Source organism: Heteronotia binoei, chromosome 18 (genome assembly GCF_032191835.1).
Source record: "Heteronotia binoei isolate CCM8104 ecotype False Entrance Well chromosome 18, APGP_CSIRO_Hbin_v1, whole genome shotgun sequence".
Lineage (NCBI taxonomy): Eukaryota > Metazoa > Chordata > Lepidosauria > Squamata > Gekkonidae > Heteronotia > Heteronotia binoei.
Window position 1 is genome coordinate 41,439,777 of NC_083240.1, and position 24,238 is coordinate 41,464,014.

The 24,238-nt window shown below is 43.5% G+C and overlaps 1 protein-coding gene across 1 annotated transcript in view; it reads left to right on the forward strand.

Annotated features, from left to right (window-relative positions):
- BRIP1 (BRCA1 interacting helicase 1) overlaps positions 1–24,238 on the forward strand; it is a 186,959-nt gene that overhangs the window by 8,302 nt on the left and 154,419 nt on the right. Inside the window, exons 5-6 of the mRNA XM_060259393.1 lie at positions 957–1,081; positions 2,398–2,523. Of these exons, the coding sequence (XP_060115376.1) occupies positions 957–1,081; positions 2,398–2,523 (251 nt within the window). The remainder of the gene's footprint in view (positions 1–956; positions 1,082–2,397; positions 2,524–24,238) is intronic.

Sequence of the window (24,238 nt, forward strand, 5' to 3'; positions counted from 1 at the left end):
ATCTGAGGTAGCCAGCCTTTTTAAGGAAAGCTCTTGGTGACCTGCCTGTCAGAATAGACAGTCTTGTATAAATGGACCAATGGCGTGGTTTGTGGAGAAAATTAATGAACATTTTTTTCTCCTTTTTATTTTTCCAATAAAGAAATTAGAAACTTGGGGAAAGATTGGGGGGAAAGTTACATTAAATATTTATTTTTTTAATGAGCAAAATGTTTTTAAGATTTCCCCCCACTCAGGATGTATAGTATGAAGATTTTAATGTAAGACAAGCTACAGCATTAGGGAATGAAAAAAAATTAGTGTATAATATAGACCTGCACAAGATTTTCGAGGATCTATCGACTGCTTAAATGTGACTAAGTACAATTAATTCTCTGTACTATGTATATGAAACCCAGTCTCCAATGTGCTACTAGGTCTGTTGTGACTACATGAGACTGTTTCTGTCCAAATAACAAACTTTATTTTGACTGTTGTATATTTTGAATTTTCTATTTTTAACTATTCAATGGGGTTTACTCCTGGGAAAGTGTTCTCAGGATGGTACTGCAAGATATATATGTTAGTGCAGCTGTAGTTTGTAACTCTCTAGCATTAGCTGCATTTATGATTTATAGAAAACTAAAGCCCTTGAATTAAAAACTAAAGCATGAGCTAAGTCATAAGTGATAGATTTTAGGGTGCTAAAGTGGTAGGATAACCCTGGGGTTCGTAAGAAATATAAATACATATGTTTTAATTTCCCCCAGAAATTCCAAATTACACTTCCATTTGTAAATCACACTCCTCTCATGGGTTCAGAATTTCCAGAAATGTTAACATCTATAGCCTTCTGATAAAGCAACTTCATATATTTGGTTTTGCATTACAGAGGATGTTCTGGTTATCATAATTAGTAAGTTTCCAGCAAAACTTGCTTTCTCCTTCTCCATCTGCTTTCTCTATTTCTGTTATAGAAAACAGCTCAAAAATCACAATTTCTTCAAAACTGTCTGCAAAAAAACAAGCATCTTTTCATGAAAGCGAAGATGATTTTAAAGCAGATAGGAAAAGAATTCGTTCACTAGAAACGGAGGAGCAGGTAAGTACAGTTCTAAAAGTCACGCATGCCAGTTGTCCTAGTTGTCCACTGGCATTTCAGCTGAAAATGCACACCAACTTTTGCCATTTCTTCAAAAGAAGCCTACTGCTGCATTACATGCCCCAGAGACTGACCATTGGCACATATCAGTCAAACTTTCTATTAAGGCTTATTATGGCTTCCTTTTGATCAATTGCCTTTTAATCGTCTGTGACTACGTTTATATATATTGTCGGAATCCCAAAACCAATTGCCTTTTTGAAATAGTGACAAAAGTGTGAAATAAAAGAATAAACAAGATTTTCCAGTTATGGTCAGGCAAAGACCACCTTTAATTTTTTTTTTCATATCATGTAATAACATCTCAGAGCGCTCTTCATTGTAACCCTCTCCCCACTGAGTTCAGAAGTGTTGCAGATACAACTTTCTAAATAATTGCTCTAGGGGAGGAAGTTTGTTAACCACTTGATATAGGACAAGATGGTTTTTTGAAAAGCATTGAAGGTTTTGTCTCCTTTAGAAAATCTGAGATTTCAAATAGGCAACGGCAGTTGATTGATTTTGATGTTTATCTTTATAAATCACACTTGAATAGTAGATTTAATGCTATGGAAGATTTTTTTTTATAAGTTGGTTGCGTGGATAAAAGGTCCTGTAGTTTACCCTTTCAGGACCCTAAGCTTATTAATTGTCTCTCAATTTGAAGGAAAGGAAAGGTCCCCTGTGCAAGCACCAGTAGTTTCCGACTCTGGGGTGACGTTGCTTTCACAATGTTTTCATGGCAGACTTTTTACAGGGTGGTTTGCTATTGCCATTCCCCAGTCTTCTACACTTTCCCCCCAGCAAGCTGAAGACTCATTTTACCGACCTTGGAAGGAAGGAAGGCTGAGTCAACCTCGAGCTGGCTACCTGAAAACCCAGCTTCCACGGGGGATCGAACTCAGGTCGTGAGCAGAGTTTAGGATTGCAGTTCTGCAGCTTTAACACTCTGCGCCATGGGGCTCTCTCTCAATGAACATCAGTAATAATTGACAAGCTTCCCTGAAAAGCAGCTTGCCCACCACTACCAATCTTCCCTGTACTGGGCAACCATAAAGTGCCTTGAGTGCATTCTTAGTTCAGCAGGCCAGGCTAACGCTCTCTGTGTGTGCCCTAGAAAATGCCCCTGAATCTCCAGAACTTCATCAGCAGAGGAATCAGCACAGAATGCCCCCTGAAAGTAAGACAGTTAAAAAACATGATGTCCTAAAGTAGTCGGGTTCTACTTCTGAGTTTTCCCATCTACCAGGCTTGCAAGCGTGTGGTTTTTCCTACAGGCTAAGAAACGAAATCGACTAGCTAAAGGAGCACAGTTAGTTGATGCTTTAGAAGTTTATCAGCAGCAGAGAAATGGGGAATTGACTGTGTGCTCAAAGAAACCAGTTCCTTCCTCTCTCAAAATGGTAAGTACGCAACTCTGTGTTCAAAAGGGACCTTGTATTGTTGTACAAAAGCCCAGCACAAAAGCATGAACTGACTTCTGTATATCCATTGTTCATTATAATCTATGACAGGGGTGGCCAAACTGTGGCTCAGGAGCCATATGTAGCTCTTTCACACATACTGTGTGGCTCCCAGAGTTCGAGGAGGAACTTAATGCAAGCTTACTCTCAAATAAGCATGCTTACCATCTGGACCTCAGCCTGTGAGTGCTGACACATAGGTAGGTGACTAGTTCCACCATGTGTGAAGCGGGGAAGGAGGGGGGAAATAGACAGGCTTGCAAGCTCTTCTCCTCCACCACAGAGGTCACCCAGAGACCCAGAGTGGGGAAAAAGTGCAAGAGCCAAGGGAGTTTCATAGCTTTTGTAGGAGCTGTATTGACTAATCTTGGTGTCAAGAGAGATGTATAATGATGCAAACAGTGGCCAGTGATTTATATGGTACATATGTTTCTCCTTCTTTCACTGGTGCCATAAAATAATTCCCTAACCTTTCCCTGTGCTGGTCTTACGGGGACTGTTATTCTCAGCTTTTTTTTTTTTTTAAAGTCTCCTAACATGGTTGTGTTGTGAGGTGCATACATATGTATTTTATTTTTCTGCACAAAGAAAGTATTACGAGTTTTTTATAAAGATGTGTATGTAATATTTGTTCACGTCTTGGGGCTCTCAAACAACTTGACTTATTCTGTGTGGCTCTTAAGCAAGTTTGGCCACCCATGATCTATGACATTAGTTAAAGTGCTGTTAACCCACAATAAATCCTGATAAGCTTTATGGGGAAGGCATCTCAAGGTTAAAGGTTTCTGTCTCCCTTTCAACTTAGCTGTGCTTTCTCCATTCTTTATTTCTAAATAACCTCCATGATGAGGATGGACTGTTTCCCCACATTTCCTTTGACTGGTAGAGCTTTTCCATAATGGAACATTTTGGTTCGTTGAGTTCTGCTTGTTTAATCATTGAGAAGAACGAAATGGGTTAAGTTATTGGCCTTCAGCACATATTAAAGAGGCAGTGCTGGTTTCTGACATGACACGCTAGTCACTGTGCAACATGGAAATGTTAGATGCTTAAGGGTAAGTCTCGATTACATTCAAGGGATTTCTGCATATTTTAATCCATTAAACAATTGGGTCTGCAACTACAGTAAGTTCAAGGCTGGTGAGACTATTGCCTGAGAGTTAAAAAGTGGTTTAAATGAATTAAATTAAAACTACCTGCTTGAACGATCTCTTCCAAAGTATAGAAGTGTGCTTATGCTCGCACCTTTGAACACTTGGCCAGCAGCGGTGTTGTTAGGAACTTTTAATGGTTTTCTATACTCTAATAGATTCTGCAGATGTGATAGTAACCAAATTGACATCACAGATCATATTCTTTTGGATTGCCCTGAATTTTCAGGTTTGAGAGCTGCATTGAGTTTTTTTCCTTAGCTTAAGCAGGACTCTCTTTTTTTTAGAAGCGAAGTCTTCTTGGTCACTAAGAGATGAAGATAAACAAGTAACTTTGTGTATGGCTAGTTTTTTTGGTGACTGTAGTAAGATCATGTTGTAGTAAAGATCATGTTGTAGTAAAGATGTAGTAAGATCATGAGGTAGTAAACTTTAGGCTTTGCTTTTAGAGTGTGATGGCTCTCCGTTTAGTTGGGAAAACCGTAATTAAGAAGAGTTAAATGAGAGGAATTTGCCTGGAGGTGCTTGTGACTCCTGAAGCTTCAGACAAACGTGGACCAGATGGAGGAACACACAGAAACAAGCTAGCCTACTACTAGTGATCTGGGTGGGGGGAGCGCTGGTGGCCAACCCACCCTTTGGACTTGCATCACAGCAACAGCCCACTGAATTACAAAGGAAGGTTTCCCAGCCATCTCCTAAGTTGGGTGTCTTTGGCCTAGAATATTGCGGGTACCACCACTGCACCCCTGTATGGCTTTCTTCCTGTAGTTTTTCTCTGTTTCATTATCTCATGGGTTGCAGAGAGCCAGGCCCCGGATCCTGCTGCACTTTTCCATCTCTCTGTGAGGGATAGATTTATTCAGCTTTGTAAAATGGCTCCCTTTGCATCGTAATTGTTGAGGTATAGCTACCACGAGTGAAAAATAACTGCAGGGATAATAATATGTATGTTGGAATGATATTTTTGATACCTTGGACTTAAAGAAAAAAGAAGAAGAAACTAAATGCCTCACCAGACTTGGGGTCTTGCTAGTCAAGCATCTAACAGAAGTCTGCCAAAGACTTCTGCAAAACTCAGGAGTAGGGGATAGACACTCAACAAGTGATTATACATATTCTGTACCTGGTATACACAGTTATGGGAGAGGCTGTGGCTTAGTGGTAGAGCATCTGCTTGGTATGCAGAAGGTTGTAGGTTCAGTTGAAAGGATCTGGCAACAGGTTTTGTGAAAGACCTTGACCTGAGACCCTGGAGAGCCACTGGCACTCTGAGCAGACCATATTGACCTTGATGGACCAGCATTCTGACTCAGTATAAGGCAGCTTTGTGTGTCCATGTACATATTATCTCTGACCATGCTTTTGCATTGAACCATTAGTAGAGCTCTCCTCCATGAATTTGTCTAATCCCTTTTGTTAAGCCGACTGAGCCAGCGGCCACCACTGCATATTCTGGTGACTGGTTCTATGAGTTTATTGTGCACTGTGTGAAAAAGCGGTTTCTGTACCATCTTTTCAATCGTGTTGAATTTACTTAGTCTGCCTCTCTGCCTAGGCTGGTCCTGTTTATATATAGGAAGTCTAATCTAGGGAAGCTCACGCCATAATAAATCTGTTCATCTTTAAGGTGCAAGACTGATTTTTGCCATATTGGGACTATTATTGGCACGAGCGCAATGCACTTGCTTTCTGTGCTGTGGAGTTAATGACCTCAACTGTCACAGTGACTTAATAAGTTGGGAAACGTTTATTGATTTTGTGCTGTTTGCAAGCGTCTAACCGAAAATCAGAGACTGCACGATTAAGTTGTTTCTATAGTTAAAGTCCTTCAGCTACAGCTGAGTTGAGGGTTATGGGAAATCGATAAGGATTCCTTCAGCCAAATTGCTTTGCAAAGTAGTGACTGTTGGTGAACCCTGTCCCTTTGGACATCTCAACAGCCCAGTCTCTCATTCAGGCTTACAAATTCATTTTTAAAAATCTCTTCCCGGTGTCTGCTGGGTTTAGTTTTCTTGTATATCGATGTGAGGGGAAAATAAATTCCTAAAAGATGTTCTTGTCAGGGAGGGAACTCAGAATAGTTGGCTATTCAGAAAAAAAAAAACGAAACTTCAGGCTGGTTCACGTGAGTGTGCTCCATCACCCGTTGAGTGTATACCTATCCCCGCAAGGTGTGTTGTGCCAGCCAGGTCTGGAGCATAGGGGTCTACCAACCTATTGGTGCTAAGTGTGGGCATGGAGAGTAACCCTTGAACATATATGAACATATGAAGCTGCCTTGATCCATCAAAGTCAGTCTTGTCTACTCAGACTGGCAGCGGCTCTCCAGGGTCTCCAGCTGAGGTTTTTCACGCCTACTTACCTGGAGTCTTTTTAGTTGGAGATGCCGGGAATTGAACTTGGGACCTTCTGCTTACCAAACATATGCTCTACCACTGAGCCACCATCCCACACCTAAACCCTTGACAGGAGCTGAATCCTAGGTGTCAAGTGCTGGAGGCAAGGGTGTCATTAGTGTAGGCAAGAATAGGGGGCAGAGGCAAAGGCAAAGTCTAATTAGACTGGGATCAAGTCTGAGCTGCCAAACAGCACGTGAGAAAGGGAGCTAGGAATAGAGGGAATGCTTATTAAATTTGCAGATGATACTAAATTGGGAAGGGTTGCAAACACAGAAGAAGACAGAAACATGATACAGGATGACCTTGACAGGCTGGAAAACTGGGCTAAAACCAATAAACTGAATTTTAACTGGGATAAATGTAAAGTTCTGCATTTAGGTAGGAAAAATCCAATGCATGGTTATAGAATGGGGGAGACTTGTTTTAGCAGTAGTATGTGCGAAAAGGATCTAGGGGTCGTAGTGGATCATACGCTGAACATGAGTCAACAGTGTGATGTGGTGGCTAAAAAGGCAAATGCAATTTTGGGCTGTATTAACAGAAGTATAGTGTCCAGATCACATGATGTGATGGTATCGCTTTACTCTGCTCTGGTAAGACCTCATCTGGAGTATTGTGTTCAGTTTTGGGCAACACATTTTAAGAAGGATATAGACAAGCTGGAACAGGTCCAGAGGAGGGCGACAAAGATGGTGAGGGGTCTGGAGACCAAGTCCTATGAGGAAAGGTTGAAGGAGCTGGGGATGTTTAGCCTGGAGAGGAAGCGGCTGAGAGGTGATATGATCACCATCTTCAAGTACTTGAAGGGCTGTCATATAGAGGATGGTGTGGAATTGTTTTCTGTGGCCCCGGAAGGTAGGACCAGAACTAATGGGTTGAAATTAAAACAAAAGAGTTTCCAGCTCAACATTAGGAAGAACTTCCTGACTGTTATAGCGATTCCTCAGTGGAACAGGCTTCCTCGGGAGGTGGTGGGCTCTCCTTCCTTGGAGGTTTTTAAACAGAGGCTAGAGGGCCATCTGACAGCAATGAAGATCCTGTGAATTTAGGAGGAAGTGTTTGTGAGTTTCCTGCATTGTGCAGGGGGTTGGACTAGATAACCCTAGAGGTCCCTTCCAACTCTATGATTCTATGATTCTATCCTCATCCCAGAGATGAGTTGCATGAGCAAGCTGTGAGCCTGTGCCTTTTAAAAATTATTATTATTTATTACATTTGATGAATCGCCCTATCTCAGCTAGTGCCGGGCTCAGGACGATGTACATCATTAAAAAAAATACATATATACAAAATCAGTTACATTAAAAAATTACAAACCCTCATGGCATCTTTAAAGTGCTTTTATTCAGTCATTACATCACATCAGGAGTGGGGGGATACCCCCCCAAGAGGGAGTGGAGAGGAAAAAGGTGCCAGCACGGCAACCGTCACTATACAGAGACTTGGCGGAACATCTCTCTCTTATAGGCCCTGCAAAACTGTGAAAGATCCCTCGGGACCCTGATGTCTTCTTGCAGAGCGTTCCGCCAAGTCGGGGCTAGGACTGAAAAAAACCCTGGCCCTTGCTGAGGACAGCCGGACTTCTTTCAGGCCACGGATCACCAGCAGATTTCAACCAGTGGAGCATAACGCCCTTCCAGGGACATAGTGGAGGAGGCAGTCCCGTAGATACATTTTTAGGACTTGGTGGAAAGGCCCTGGAAATCCAGTGATCTGGCAGAGCTGATGGTGTGGCCTGCAGAGAGTCCTTGAAGCTGAGTTGCCTTGAAAGGGCAGCTGCTGGGAGAGCTTTCTCCAGCCCCACCCACCCACAGGGTGTCTGTTGTGGGGGAGGAAGGTAAAGGAGATTGTGAGCCGCTCTGAGACTCTTTGGAGTGGAGGGCGGGATAGAAATCCAATATCTTCATTTACCTCACAGGGTGTCTGTTGTGGGGGAGGAAGGGAAAGGAGATTGTGAGCCGCTCTGAGACTCTTCGGAGTGGAAGGCGGGATAGAAATCCAATATCTTCTTCTTCTTCTTGAGTTTGCAGGGCTTGCAGTGGGGTGGGGGTGGGGGGCCCCCAGTACGGCTCCTGCCCATAGTGCCTTAGAACGAGTGACTTCCATGTTCAGACTGGGCACTTTTCAGTGGAGACATTTCACAGATTTGACTCCCATTGTACTTTGAGTGATCGAGGGTCCGTTGCTGCATTTGCAAAGGCAGACGTTTGCCTTTAATGTAAAGAAAAACCACAGAAGGATTTCCCCCTCTTGACAATCTCGTGTTCTGCTCTTGCTGATTTCACTGGAATCTTGCAAGCTTTTAAAACCATTTAACAAAAAAAACTGCGTTAAGTGATTTATTACGCAGAGCTCAGAAGTGTTCGAGTGAAAGCTGTTTCTTTAAGCATGGGATTATTTTAAAATCCCCATTAAATGCAAATGGGTCAGGTTCTCTGCCAAGGTAGCTCCATTGATTTTTTTTTTCCTGCACTGAAAGCATGTCAGCAGAAAAATCTGGCCCTGTAAATCATTGTATAAACTTTTAATAATGTATGACACTCCCATTGAACTCTCACTTGGCGTAAATCTGTTTTGTTTAACACAATGTAGGTGCATTGATTGGAATACGGAGTATTCTGGGAATGCTGGAAATGCAAGGAGGAACGGTTGGCTCCCAAACTGTTTCTGCTCATTTTCCTTGTCTCCGGCTGTCTTTACTTGGGCAAGAAGATAGGAAAGCAGTGTAGGTTGGCAGCTGTGCCTTTTTACTTCTTCGGGGTAGTGCCACAGTCATTTAGAGAAGGCCTCTGGAAGAGTGCTTGCAACTGATGCAGCATCGTTGTTGTTGTTCAGTCACACAGTCTAGTCCGACTCTTTGCGACCCCCTGGACCAAGTCACGCCAGGCCCTCCTGTCTTCCACCATCCTCCGAAGTCTGCTCAAAATCATGTTAGTCACATCAGTAATGCTGTCTAGCCATCTCCTCTTTTGCAGTCCCCTTCTTCTTTTGCCTTCTGTCTTTCCCAGCATCAGGATCTTCTCCAGGGAGTGCTTCCTTCTCATTTGATGGCCAAAGTATTTGATGCTGCTTATACAAGGCTTTGTGTCTTCTGTGATTCTACGCAAGCAGGGCCTTTTCTTGTAGCAGGAACTCCTTTGCATATTAGGCCACAGAACCCTGATGTAGCCAATCCTCCTGGAGCTTACAGTAGGCCTTGTAAGAAGAGCCTTGTAAGCTCTTGGAGGATTGGCTACATCAGGGTGTGTGTCTTAATATGCAAAGGAGTTCTTCTACAAACCCCCCCTGTACACAAGCATAAGAAAATGAGAGAATTGTGGAATGAGAGAATTGTGGGGACACTCTGCTTCCGTTTTATAAAAAGAACAGTTTTCGAGCACCTGGGTGTTGGTGGTGTGTTGCAACTGTACCTGGAAATCACAGTGGAGCTGTGAACGTTGCATGCCATCAGGTCACTTCTGGTGACCCTATGAATCGGTGACCTCCAAAACATCCTAGTATTGACAGACTTTCTTAGGTTGAGGGCCTTGGCTTCCTTGATTGAGACAATCCGTCTCACGTTGGGTCTTGCTCTCTTCCCGCTGCCTTTGACTTTTCCTAGCATTGTCGTCTTTCCAGCGAGTCTCGTTTTCTCATAATGTGACCAAAGTGTGATAGCCTCAGTTTGGTCATTTTAGCTTCTGGAAAGAGATCAGGCTTGATTTGATTTAAAGGTAAAAAGGTAAAGGTCGTCCCCTGTGCGAGTACCAGTCGTTTCTGACTCTGGTCAGTGACGTCGCATCACGACATTTCCACGGCAGACTTTTTTGATGGGGTGGTTTGCCATTGTCTCCCCCAGTCACCTACACTTTCCCCCCAGCAAGCTGGGATTTGATTTAGAACCCATTAATTTGTCTTTTGGCAATCCACGGTACGTAAAACTCTCCTCCAAAACCGCATTTCATATTAATCAATTTTCTTCCTGTCAGCTTTCTTCACTGTCCAACTTTCACATCCCTGCATGGTAACGGGGAATCCTGTGGCACGATTTAACTTGATCTTGGCCGCCAACGACGCATCCTCACACTTGAGAATCTCTTCTGGCTCCTGAGTTCAGTTATGCATTCTGTCATGAAGCTCTCAGAATGATCTTGGGCCAGGACAGTCTGTCAGCCTAACCTACCTTACAGGGTGGTTGTGAGTATAAAATGGAGGAGGATAGAACTGTATACTTCAATGAGATTTTTGAAGAACGAGCAAGATTTTTAAAGTGTGATGGACAGGATACAAGCTTGTTTGTCTTCAGTACTGCATTATAAAAATGCTATATTTGCCCAGCCTTCACTGCAAAATTAAGTTATTTGGCAGCTCAGAAAAAAGGAAGGGAAAATCTGTTATCATTTTAAATTTACGGTATGGGCAGCTCAATATTACATTTTTTCAAATCCTACCTTTCCTCCAAAGAAGAAAAGGCAGCATACATAGTGATCTTCTGTTCCAAGAACCCTATGAAATAGGTCGGGTTGAGCATCTAGCTGAGTGAGATTTGAACTAGGGCCTGCTGTCTTAATCCCACCATTATACAACTCTCACTCAACTAAATGGATGGTTGTAACAAGAGCAAAATCTTCTTTTCCTTTTCAAATAATATGGATTTTGTTTCCTGAAACTCCTAGCAAATAAAACGGATATATTTAGTGCTGCAGAAGAGGACCTGTATTTTGGCTAGTTTAATGGGTTGTCAGTTTTGTTCATATTCAGAAAAGGGGTTGTAGAAAATTTTAGTCTCTCGTGCTCTGTACATTAATTTGGAGGCAGCAGGAGGTGCTGTTGGTTTTCAAATGCAATTTTGTTTTCAAACCACGCACAAACCAAGAGTCTTTGAGGCTTCCCAGAGCTTCCATGGTTAGCAACAATAAACCACAACTTGGTGATATTTATATGTACAGCAGTTTAGCCTGTAAACAAGCTCCTGAATTATAAAGCATACGGAAAAGAAACTCGTCCCCTGAGGCAATTAGTTGGTTCTGCTTTGAACTAGCAGTTTATTAGTACAGTTTCTTTTCATGAACCTGATTGTACCAATTATTAGTTAAATCGCCTTTTGAAATGGCAAACAAACTTCCAGAGAGCTGCATGTGTGGGTGGCTGTTTGCATTTTCCTGATAGAAATCATAGCTTTGAAAAATGAGAGTAAGGAAAAATATCCCTTGGAGCAGGCCTGAAGACAGCATTGTGCACTGAGCTTTTTTTTGTAGAAGAAACTCTTTTGCATATTAGGCCACACGCCCCTGATGTAGCCAATCCTCCAAGAGCTTACAGGGCTCATAGTACAGGGCCTACTGTAAGCGCCAGGAGGATTGGTTACATCAGGGGTGTGTGGCCTAATATGCAAAGGAGTTCCCGCTATTAAAAAAAGCCCTGATTGTGCACAAATAATGGAGAAGGAGACAGAGTGTGACACGGGCAGGAGCTCACTTACCAAGCAAGAAGCAACCATTTGTTTATGGGTGAACTTTTAGAAACTTTGTAGAGTGGATGTCGTGATGCAGCAGAAGAGAGCTCACTCAATGCACAGCAGCCAAGAAGGTCAGAGCGCCTGCTCCGGCTGCAACGCCACTGAGGATGTTCTCCGCAGCCGAGAACGAAACGTCTGGAAGAAAAACTTTCTCCAATAGAACACGGCACTTGAGCCCGAAAGATTCTACAAACCCTATTGATGTTACTAGCCGTGAAAACCTGAAATCTTTGACAGAGAGGAAAGTGTTCATTTCTTTCCATTATCGTCCATTTTTTTTACACTTCTTGTCCCACTCTTCTTAGCATCCACAACGATGATAATAATTGCAGAGCTGGTTGTGTTAGGGGCAGCTCTGTACAAATTTTCTCACTGCGCTCAAAGTTCTTATTGGCAGTCTTCCTTTCGAGAGTGGGGCGAATAAGCTTAGCAAATACAGGAGATGATTTTAGAGTTAATCATACTTTTGTTTTTTTGTGGTTAAGTAACTGGCACCTTTTCTTCAGGGCTCTCCCAAGTCCCGATCCTTGTGAGCCAGCCTGCCCCACTCAGCCAGAGAAACAGAGAGTGGAGCTTCAGGAGCTGTCTAGTGGGGGTCTGCAAGATGGAGGGAGGAATAGGTAGACCTTGGCACAACCTCACATGAGCGCTGGCGCTTAGAAGGGGGGTGGGGGGAAGCACTGAAGGCAACTATTCTTGTTTATTGCTTGTAGATCACCCCTCTGTTATTTAGTATTAAATGTATTTATTTATTTATTCAAATATATATTCCGCTAGTGGGCTCAGGGCAGATAACAACATTATATATATATATATAATCAGTATAAATAGCAATTGACGTCAATAAAACAATATAAATTCCTTTAAAACACAGGTTTTCCAGCAGGACTCAGTTGATCTCCATTGCATAAACTGGGCTGCATACAATAATAGGTGCCACTTCAGTAGTATCAACAATATCAGCAGGATGTGCTCACTTCGGCAGCACATATACTAAAATTGGAACAGTACAGAGATTAGCAATATCAGCAGTATCAGCATTTTTGGGGGCTAAGACCTTCCTGAACACCGAGTTGCCTTAGCCAAAGACCTGGTGGAACAGCTCTGTTTTACAGGCCCTGCAGGATGGCAATAAATCCTGCAGGGCCCTGATCTCTGCTGGGAACATGTTCCACCAGGTTGGGACCAAAGCCAAAATAGCCCTGGCCCTGGCTGAGGCTAGGAGGACATCCTTTGAACTGGGGACTATTGTTCCAGAGTGCAAGGCCCTCTGGGGCACATTCGGGGAGAGGTGGTCAAGTATGTCGATCCCAGCCACCATGGAATTCAAGGGGTCATTTACACTATTCCTGGCAAATCTCTCATCCAGGCACTTAATAGACCCAACTTTCAACAAGGTTGCTTTGTCAGGTGTCTTCTAGCTATCCCCAGAAGTGGAATTCTAGCAGGAGCTTCTTTGCATATTAGGCCACACCCCCCTGATGTAGCCAATCTGTCAAGCATGCATATTTCGGTGTGCCATGATGGTTCCTTAGACAAAGAGCAGGTCACCAGTCTCCACCAACCCCCCTCTCCTTTCAACCTTTGGGCAAGTAATAAATCCATCCAGTCCAAGGATGTTTATGCTGCAGCCTAGCTAGTAAAGCTGTGATGTGCCTCTCTCCCAGATTCACACAGACAGTCCTTATCTGGTCTCAGGCCTCCAAGCAACCAGCTGTCATCTGCTTCCTTCTCTCTACATCTTGCTTCCTTCTGCATAACAGCTCGCTTTGCAAGGCTTGCTCAATTGTACAGGAGCTACAGAGCAAAGCCTCTGTTTTCTCCATTGGCTGAGGGAGGAAGAGGGGGGGGAGTCAGAGCTTGTTTTTCCAGGCTCTCTCCATCGCACAGCAGAGCTACTGAGCCAAGCCTCTCTTCCTTCTATTGGCTGAGGCCCCCCCCCCCAGTCCCCTGCGGAAGGAAGGAAAGAGTCAGAACTTCCTTTGCCCAGTTCCCTGGATCCCATGAGAGAAATACAAATAATGCACCTTTAAGACCAATGAGTGCTAACGTTTTAAGCATGTTATAAGTTTTTAAAATATATATATTTGTGTTTACGTCCTTTATAAAGTTTATATCTCTGCTACCTAATCTGAAATAGGTACACACATGGCCTGGCCTGACATGGCCCGGCCTGACAAGTTATCATTTATGTCAGATCATTATGTCAGATGAGTTCAACGCCCCTGGGCTGGAGGCTACTCCACTTGATGAGCAGCTTGGTGTAGGGGATCTTTAAATGTTCTCATTTCAAGAATACCAAGTTTTTGCTCAGATAGAAAATTCTGAATGTTTCAGATGAAGCCGCAGAGACATAAAATACGCGTAGCCTTGAAAAACGATTTAATCCTTTCCTTTGTCCAACAAAAACTCTACAACTAAATGGCTCGAGCAGTATAACAATCTGAAATTTCATTTATAATCACTATTTAGTTCCCAAAAGAGAAAAGGGATAACTTTGTTTTGCAGCATCCAAGGTTATATTAAGATTTTTGTCTGAGAACCGGAAGGGGACCGCCCTGCTTGGATTAAAATTACTGACATTCACCAGCCACGGTAACATAAAATGGCATCTTAAATTAGAATATAGGGAGCATTCCTGTCAAATATGAGAGACTGAATCTGATTTATCAAAGGAGCAAGTGCAAATTCTATCAGAGTAAGGAAGATGCAAAAAGCAGCCTCTCGTAACCACTGTTGAATGGGCATTCATTCTAGCAACAAGAGCAAAAGCTCTGAATAGCTCAGATGAGGTCAGATGATATGTAAGAGGGAAGAGAGTCAGGGGGGAAGTATTAAAAAAAAAACTGTGAAGAACAGATTGGTCATGCACGAAGAAGAGAACTGTTGTAATCAATCAGCCTAATGAATTAAACAAATAAGCTATTGTAATCAATCTGCCTGAAACGGCTTAATGAAAACATCTTGTTTCTCCAGTTGTCCGCGTAACAGCTTCCAGCAAAAATGTAATTTTTTGAAAATCAATTTGGAAGTAAACAGCCTCAAGCAAGCCCATATTTATTCATGGTATACCTGCACAAATCATCATCATCATCACTGACTTGGTTGCCGTTATTATTTTATCACTCTGATGTTTGGTGCTGGAAGAGGGGGTGTTGAACATTGTCCTGAGTATTCTCACCCCATACACTGTTGTGGTGAACCTGAAGAGTGTGGCAGCGTTGTTTTCCCTTGCTAATGGGGTTGCAGGTCCGTGGCAAAGGATAGATTTGAATCAGGGTCTTCCCTGCTCCCATTCTTAGTCACTGTGCTATACTCATTCTCAATGTCAAGGGACACATGAGAAGTATTTATGGTGAAGGTGGAATGTTTGGTTTGCAGATTGTATCCAAGGTTGCGTGTGTACTGGTAATAGGTCAGAAAAAGCAGAGAGCATGGCACTTCTGATATTCTCTGTGTTTGTTTATTGGATTTTGTGAGCCAGTGTGGTATAATGGTTGATAGTGTTGACCTAGTATCCAGAAGACCCGGGTCTAGGGAGTGGAATTCTAGCAGGAGCTCCTTTGCATATTAGGCCACACACCCCTGATGTTGCCAATGCTCCAAGAGTTTACAAGGCTCTTTTTTGTAAGGTCTTGGAGGATTGGCTACGTCAGGTGAGTGTGGTCTAATATGCAAAGGAGCTCCTGCTAGAATTCCACCCCTGCCTGGGTCTGAATCCCCACTCGTGCCATGGAAGCTTGGTTGGTGACCCTGGGTCAGGTATCCTCTCTCAGCCTAACCTACCTCACAAGGTTGTTGTGAAGATAAAATGGAGGAGAGGTCGATGTAGAGATCTCCACCATTGGGGAGAATAGTGGGGCACAAATGAAATAAATAAATACATTTCTACCCCAGCTTTTGATCCAGGAAGAGGCCCAAATCAAGTAAAATACAGTTAAATAAGGGTTGCTTCTGTTTGTGGTGCCATACACCTTTGCTTTGGAGGCCCCCTCCCCCAGTCACAGATCATTTTAGATGGTCACAGATGTGCCCATCCTCTTAAATACTACCCCACTTCCTTCAGTGCTTAACCTTGGCTGGTGCGTCCTTGTGAATTGCTGCTGTGTTCACTATCTGAGAACCAAGCCAGGCATCTTTTGTGCTCAGGGCTTTTTTTTTTTGTAGCAGGAACTTCTTTGCATATTAGGCCACACCCCTCTTATGTAGCCAATCCTCCAAGAGCTTACAGGGCTTTTATTGCAGGGCTTACTTTAAGCTCTTGAAGGATTGGCTACATCAGGGGTGTATGGTCTAATATGCAAAGGAATTCCTGCTACAAAACAAGGCCTGTTTGTGCTTTAAAAGTAATTTTCTAGCCCTCATAACTAGGGGGAAAGGCTCAAAAGTGAAAAATGCCTGTGAAATCTCAAAAGCCAGATCTGTGGCTGAACAATATTTAATATTGTTGAGCCTGGGGCTGGAGTGGCCTCCATAAACCCTTGCCCCTCCTTGTGAGAGCAAACCCAGAATAGAGGATGAAAAATTAAATAATTACGCAACAGTTTCCTTGAACCTGTTTGTGGCCAGTTGTAAGGGGCATGATTAACTGCTCATTTCCGTTGTCTGTGTGAGCCCAGTTGTGGGGGGGGCGGGGTCTGCCTGCTCCATTAAAGGCGCTTGTTCTAATGTGCACACTTCACAAAGGTCAGGGCCAACATTCCTCTTTGTGGACACTGTACTTTAAGCAACCTGCAAGCAAAATATGCAACATAACAAGCTAGCCTTGTTACCTTTTCCAGACTTGAAAGATCACAAGACTCGGGTTTCAAAATCCGTTTAAAGTGATTGCGGACTAATGAAAAAGTTAATTATAACCTCGTTCTTACTCATCTCCTTCGATATAAAGGGCTTAATTATTTCAGGATGCTACTACAGGAGACATGAGAGCAAATAGATTGCACTTAATTAGGCCGATGATGTTTTGAAGATGAAGCCCCGCAATGAGCCGTCTAAAGTCGATAGCTTATGCAGGCCTGAAGATGGGGTGGTACAAGCTGTTTCTGGGCCTCTTGAACCCATAGACCAGCTTCTGAAATCAAAATAGTCTAGGGGGTTTTATGGACAGCCTAAGCCCTGTCACTTATATACTTGGCCCCCTTGCTTTTCAATATTGTGTTTGTTTGTGTACTTTGTTTACAGCCGGCCTTTCTTGATGAGACTTGAGGCAGATGACAGAATTAGAAAACAGTGCAATAAAAGGGTGGCATAACCTATGCAGCAAGCAGTGCAATGAAACTGGATTGCAGAATCGGAGAACAGTGGAATAAGAACAACATAATCTGCCCAATAAACAATACAGTGGGAGAAAAACCCTACATTTTTGAATGTTTAAACTACAGTCCTATTGCTTTTATAAGAAGAGCCCTTTTTGGGCAGTTCTGTTTCAGTCTCCATTTCAAACTTGATCTAAACTAGAAGAGGAATTAGAATTTGACAGTGTCAGTAGCATCCTTGAATCTCCTGGTCTGCCTGTGTTTAACCCTTTCCCTGCACCGCTTTCCCAATGCGGCGTTCTGTGGGACCTGTTTCTTTCCATTGCTAGGCAAGTGGTAGCTTCATAGGGAAAATCCCCTCTCCCCAGTCCTGTTGCTAATGGATGCTCCTCCCCCACAGTTTAAATCGTTAGAAAATATTTTTAAAATGAATGGTCGATTGGCAGGTTTCCTGCCAAAGAATCTTAGCCTGCCCAAGAAATTTAGAGGTTCGCTAAGGTTTTCCTTCTTCCCCATTATGGGGGTGAGTCTCTTAGCACAGGAGGGGAGAATGGCACTGGGGAAACCTTGCCTGTGAAGCAGTGTGTGTGTAAGAGGTAAGAAAGGGGCAAGGAAACAAAATAGGTGTTGCTTAACACAAGAGCCACATAGAATAAATGTCAGAGGATGGAGAGCCACAAGGAAGGAAGGAAGGAAGGAAGGAAGGAAAATAGATTGAGGGAGAGTAGAAAGAAAGGAACTTTAAATGTGTTCTCCAAACTGCCAGCTGGCTTGGCTTGGCAAAGTGATTTAAAGAGAGAAATGCCCTCTCCAAGCCAACCAATGGGGCAGTGGGGGCTTCAAGAGCCACAGAATGTGTGTGAAAGAGCCACATGTGGCTCCTGAGCCATAGCTTTGCCACCCCTGGAGTAGGTGTTTTCATATGAGCTTCTATCCTAAATGTATATTTTAAAAATTATATTAAAAAATTAAGCATGAAATAAGTCCAGTACAGGTGTATGAATTGTACTTTTGGCTGCAAGCCAGTATTGATTTTTTGGAAGACCTGAGTCAGTCCTTAGCTGCAGTATTTTGGGAGGAATCTCTCTCTCTCTCTCTCTCTGGCTTCTATGCTTTCTGCTTTGGTAAATAAACATCTGCAAAGGATGTTTATTGTCGATACTGGGCAAGGATCACACACACATATATATATAAAAATCCCTTTAAAAACTTTAGAGAGAGATATTGCGAACATTTCCTCTGGGCACTGATGCTAACCTCATTTTGTCCTTGAAATGAGCAGCTTCTGGGAAGAGAAATCTCAAGCACCCCTCGCAGCTTGAAAGAAGAGAGGAAGGCGAGCAGCTTGAGCGAATGCTTCCCTCTTGTTATATTTTGATTGCGCAGAGTAGCCGAGCCTTTTACCTGCGCAGTGTTTGTTGACAATGTGTCCCTTAATGGATTTTTTTTGTTTTCCTTATGCTAGCATTGTACTACAGAAACTGGAACCTTTTGAACGGACATGCAAACACACACACGGACATTATGTTTGTGCATATTGGTTTTAGAGATTGTATTTAGCTGAAGTCCACAATGAATGTATTTCCATCAGAACAACTGAAGATTGTTTACCGTAGACACTAAGCATTGCTTGGGTATGAAGGGGACAGAGGAAGGGATAGAGCAGGGAACCTGGAGATCTACATTTTTTTTAAAGGAATTGCATTTACATTTAACAGTAAAAGAACTGAACATTTTGCTTGAACCTGACCTTTTATCTTAAAAGGATGGCTGTTTTAAAGGGGGACCTATTGTGTGCAAGTAGTGATTGGCATTTCTGGGGAAGGCAAGACTTCAGCACAAGTTCAATAAAAATAGCACAGCCACACATACTTTGGCTGACTTTCAGAAAAGTTCAGAAGCTCCTAGCCTTCAGTGTGTTTTTTTTTCTACCAGCTCCAGTTGTCAATACGTACCTGTGTTTGTTGCTCATGGTACAACCATGGCCTGCAAAGGAAAACAGAAAGCTAGCTGTGATTCTTTCTAGTCAAAGGCAAGTAGTGCAGGGCTTTTTTTTGTAGCAGGAACTCCTTGCATATTAGGCCACAGACCCCTGATGTAGCCAATCCTCCAAGTTTACTGTAGGCTCTGTACAAAGAGCCCTGTAAGCGCCAGGAAGATTGGCTACATCGGGCGTGTGTGGCCTAATATGCAAACGAGTTCCTGCTACAAAAAAAAAAGCCCTGGATTTTGTACTATGTTTATGCGGACTTTCAGAATTTGTAGACCTTCATCGAAAGACCAACCATATAAGCCAGTTCTTGCGTACATTGACTGCTTTGTTGCCTTAGAGTTGCATTGCTTTCTAGCAGCTTTGAGTCTCTGATTCAGGGAGAAAGGCAGGGTATAAATCTGCAAATCGTCTTCTTCTAAATCATTTAAAATTCCCGAAGTGGCTTTTCAGAGTCGCATCCCTGCCTGCTCGAGCCTATCAGGAAGGCTCTACGGAGCGTTTTATTATTTCACAAAATGCACGAAACAGAAATGTTTGGGGGGGCACTTCTATAAAGGGGTCCGTCTGAGAGGCTGCTTCTATTGTATTGCGTTGCAGTGCTCATTACATGGTTCTTTACATTTTACTACAGTTCAACCAGTGTTTTTTACTAGTGCCCTTTTTCACTACAGTATGCAAAACCGTAGAGAGCTTTTTTGCCTTAGGCAGTTCTTGTGTGCATTGACTGCTTCGTTGCCTTAGAGTTGCATTGCTTTCTAGCTCTTCATTCCTAGCCCTGTATCCCGTCCTCCCCAAATGGGCTCAAGGTGACTAACAACAGTTAAAACAGCATAATTTTTTTTTAAAAAAAAAAGCCAGATATACAATAAAATCAAAATTCTGATCAAAATTTTATATTGTAATCCACCTTGAGTCACAGTGGGAAAGGTGAGCTATAAATAAAGGTGATGATGCTAATGAATTGCAGCCAAACTCTTTTTTTTTTATCATGTCCTGCATTTTTTTTTGCTACTTGCTTCTGTAATGTAATGAGCAGCCCCATGATGCAGAGTGACAAAGCTGCAGTACTGCAGTCTTAAACTCTGCTCACAACCTGAGTTCGATCCTGGCGGAAGATGGGTTCAGGTAGCCGGCTCCAGGTTAACTCAGCCTTCCATCCTTCCAAGGTTGGTAAAAAAAGTACCCAGCTTGCTGGGGGGGAGTGTAGATGACTGGGGAAGGCAGTGGCAGACCACCTTGTAAAAAGTCTGCTGTGAAAACATCGTGATGCGACATCACCCCAGAGACAGAAACAATTGGTGCTTGCACAGGGTGCTTGCACCTTTACCTTTCCCCCTGTAATTTCAGAATACTCTCAACCTCTTAATCATTTCTTGTTTTAACAATACAGAATGAAACTGATCTTTTGTTTTTTCACCTGTTACTCGAAGAAGAACCTTACTTAGGGGTGCACAAATCAATTCATTTGTACATGTTTATTAATTCAAGAGAGTGAAACTGCTGCATTAACAGTAAGAAAGCACTTCTGATCAGTCATTCAGTGGAGTACATAAGTCTATTCTCTGTTACTCTTCCCTGTTTGCTTTCTCCTCTTTCATTCTTTGCTCTCTATTCATCCCCTTTCTGTTTAGTATTTCTCACTGAGATTGGCAGCAATAGCAAACAGTTGCAAATTCCGCACTTGGGGAGTTTCAAGCAGAGGAGGCCATGTTGGGTGGTTGTTAAAATTAGGGCCAATTCTGTCATGCACCTCTGAATCCAGAGAGAAGAGGGGCAGCTCTGAACAAAATGTATTATCCTGTCCCCTTTGTTGATAAGCCTATGTGGACCACAGATGCTCCCACAAAGAGGGTGGGGATGTGCTGCAAACTCTAGACCAGGGGTGTCAAACATGTGGCCATGGGCCAAATCAGGCCCCCGGAGGGCTCCTATCAGCCCCTGAGCAACTGGCTCTTGGCTGCTTCCTTCTCCCTGTCTCTTGCTTCCTTCTGCATCTCAACTTGCTTTTCAAGGGTTGCTGAGTCGCACAGGAGTTACAGAACAAAACGTCTATTTTCTCCATTGGTTGAGGCTCCTCTCCCTCCTGGTCCCCTGGGGAGGGAGGGAAAGAGCCAGAGCTTCCTTTGCCCAGTTTCCTGGATCCCATGGGAAAAATGCAAAGAAAGCACGTTTAAGACCAACAAGTGCTAATGTGTTAAGCATGCTGTATTTTAAGGTGTTTTTAAAAAAAATCTTTAGTCGTGTCCTTTAAAAAGTTTATATCTCTGCTACCTAATATTAAATAGGTGCACACATGGCCTGATACGGCCTGGCCCAGCTCGACAAGGTCTCATTTATGTCAGATCCGGCCCTCATAACAAATGAGTTCGGCACCCCTGCTCTAGACATTTGGAATGCTCCAGAGGATTGTAAATCTGGGAACAGACCAGCATTGATCCTCAGGCCTCGTGGCATGCAGGTGTATCCTAACTATTCTGTATTGGCCTTTGTTCTTCGATGGGCAGTCCTCTTTGTACTTGATTCGTTATGACCGTGCTGTCAATGATAATATCATGCTCCATCTTTTCAGTTGTAGGGCTGATGGCAACATTTTCCTCCCCTGTTACACTCACAACAGCCTTGAGAGGCAGGCCACTTTCTTTTCCCCCTTACATAAGACCTTTTTTGTAGCAGGAACTTCTTTGCATATTAGGCCACACACCCCTGATGTAGCCATCTTCCAATAGCCTACAGCGCTCTTAGTACAGGGCCTACTGTAAGCTTTAGGAGGATGGGCTACATCAGGGGTGTGTGGCCTAATATGCAAAGGACTTCCTGCTACAAAAAGTCCTGCCTTACACATAGGGGTGATTGTGACCTGGAGAGGTGACGCTGGTGTGGGAAGCAGTAGGGTCATCCTTCTCATGAAGCCCCACCAGGTCCCAAGCAAAGACCTTAAATTAATTAAGTTACAGCTTAAAAAAAAACATTTGCATGTCCAGGCAAGGAGAGATTTGTGCATTTTCTGCCTGAAGCATTGCAGCCGTCTTCAGGTGGGCCTGCATGATCATTTCACTTACACAACCCTGCTTGGTATTTGAAGAATCTGAAGGTCTTCACTTGTTTTGTGTCTGTTGGTTGGTCTTAACAAAGAGTGTGGAGAAACACCATTTTAGGCCTCTGTTTGGGAGTGGTTGGAGGAGTCTCTCAAACTGGAAGCAGGCTTTGGCCTAGTCTCTTCCTCCTTCCCCCTCCCCTCCTGTCTGGAATCAGTTATTTGGGGGGGGGGAGCCTCCCAGAGAGACGGGAAGTCCTTGAGGCCTGTCTCCCAGAATGCTGCAGGAAGGTAGACCAGTTCCTGGGCAGGAACTGCGTTTGATATAGATTTTGGGCGGGAAACCCTCGGTTAAAAAGTGGGCAGGCAGTCAGTTGAGTTCAGTCTTGGAGTTAAAGCTGGCAGTCAGGCAGTATGGAAACAGTCTGAAGAAGGTATGGTCAGGCTTGCAACAGTCTAAGTAAGGTGTCTGCCCTGTTTGTCATATAGTTAGGGCAAGTATTATACTAGGGAGAGAAGAAGCGTTTTCCCTGCTATGATTTGTTTCTTCTGTTCACTTTTTAAAAAATGCCTGTAAATAGTTGTAAACTTTAAATAAATGTTCTGTTTGTTTAAAGTGGAGTCCCTCTGTGCCACATAGTTCCCCCAGCCACTTGGAATGCTAGGGGTGGGTTGGGAAATCCCTAGGGAGGAGAGAAGTGGCACAGTGGCTGGTTGCCAACTCTCCAGGGTAGCCCCAAAAATCCATGGGAAGGCCCGAGAAGGGTTCTTAGCACATTCAGAGGGAGGTTAGGAGGCTGCCACCCCTAACCAGAGCCCAGAGAGGGACAGTGGTGGCAGCAAATACCCTAAGGCAACAAAATGGAACAGCCCTTTCAGGCTAGCATACCGGGAAGGGCTAGGCAGGGCCAGCTAGCAGACACGGGACTGGTCCGCATGGCTCTTGTTTTTGGATTTTGCTTTGGACCAGTGTGGCTTCCAGTGGTCTCTTCCAGTTGTCACTGAAGAAATGTAGGATCAGTCTACACAGAACTAGCTGCTGTACTGACCCAGCAGTAGATGAATAGATCCTGAATCTATGTCAAAAGGGATATTTAAGAGGCGGCATTGGTTTTCCCCGTGACTGCTGGATCCGAGCCATTTAGAGCTTTAAAAGGTTAAACCAACTTGTAGAAACTAATCCCGCTTTTTTTTTGTTGTTTGCCTTGGCTGGCTGTAATTTTATCAATTTTGTTTTGTTTTACCTTTTTTTTTTTTTAAATGTTGAGGTTGGAACTCTAGATGCTTCCTGCTAGAGAACTGTTTTGAAGATGTGTTTTTTATTGCCCTGTTCTAAATTTTTTAAGGTGTCCCTGGAATCTTTAGATAGGAGTTTTGAATAACTATCTGGTTCTCCAGGAGGTCTTTTCACCACCGGCACAGCATGTTCTCTGCAGTTGACTCTGTCTCAAATCGAAGCATCTGTGTTCTGCACTAATGGCAGCTCCTGAGCTGTCGTCCAAGGACAGTTTCGCACAGAGCATGTTTTGGCCATCAAATTGAGGAGCTCCCAGACTCACAAGCTACTTGCCTGCTCCAGAGCAAAGAAAAAAAAAAGAAACTCAGGATCGAAAGACGGCTCATTTGTGATCCAAAAGCTTTCCCATCCTGAAGTATGGCAGTCAGCCAGACTGTGAATATGAGCAAAGCCCACTTTGACTCTTTCCGTGATACATTTTATTAGAACTGCAGCAGCATCAGACTTCCCAATCCCTCAGTCCTTCCTAGTGCCAACATACCCCTTTTGGAAGAAGAAGACTGCAGCTTTATACCCTGCCCTTCTCTCTGAATCAGAGACACAGAGCGGCTTACAATCACTTGTATCTTCTCTCCCCACAACAGACACCCTGTGAGGTGGGTGGGGCTGAGAGAGCTCTCACAGCAGCTGCCCCTTTCAAGGACAACTCCTATGAGAGCTATGGCTGACCCAAGGCCATTCCAGCAGGTGCAAGTGGAGGAGTGGGGAATCAAACCCGGTTCTGCCAGATAAGAGTCCGCACACTTAACCACTACACCCTACTGGCTCTTTGGAACCAGTACAGAGATTAAAAGCTAGTCTTCAAAATTGGAATTCTTGATGTATAATTTAGTTGTGTGTGGATAAGTATAGAGCAAGGCTGGGGAAAGGGGAGTTTGCTGTTTCCCTGATCAAATATTTGCAACCCCCCCCCCTTTTTAGGCTGCAATAGGGAAAAAGACAGGCACATTATGGATTATTATGTGTCTCTGTTTTCCCCCCTGCTGAAACTTAAACAACTGGGGAGGGGAGGGGGGCTGACGTAGC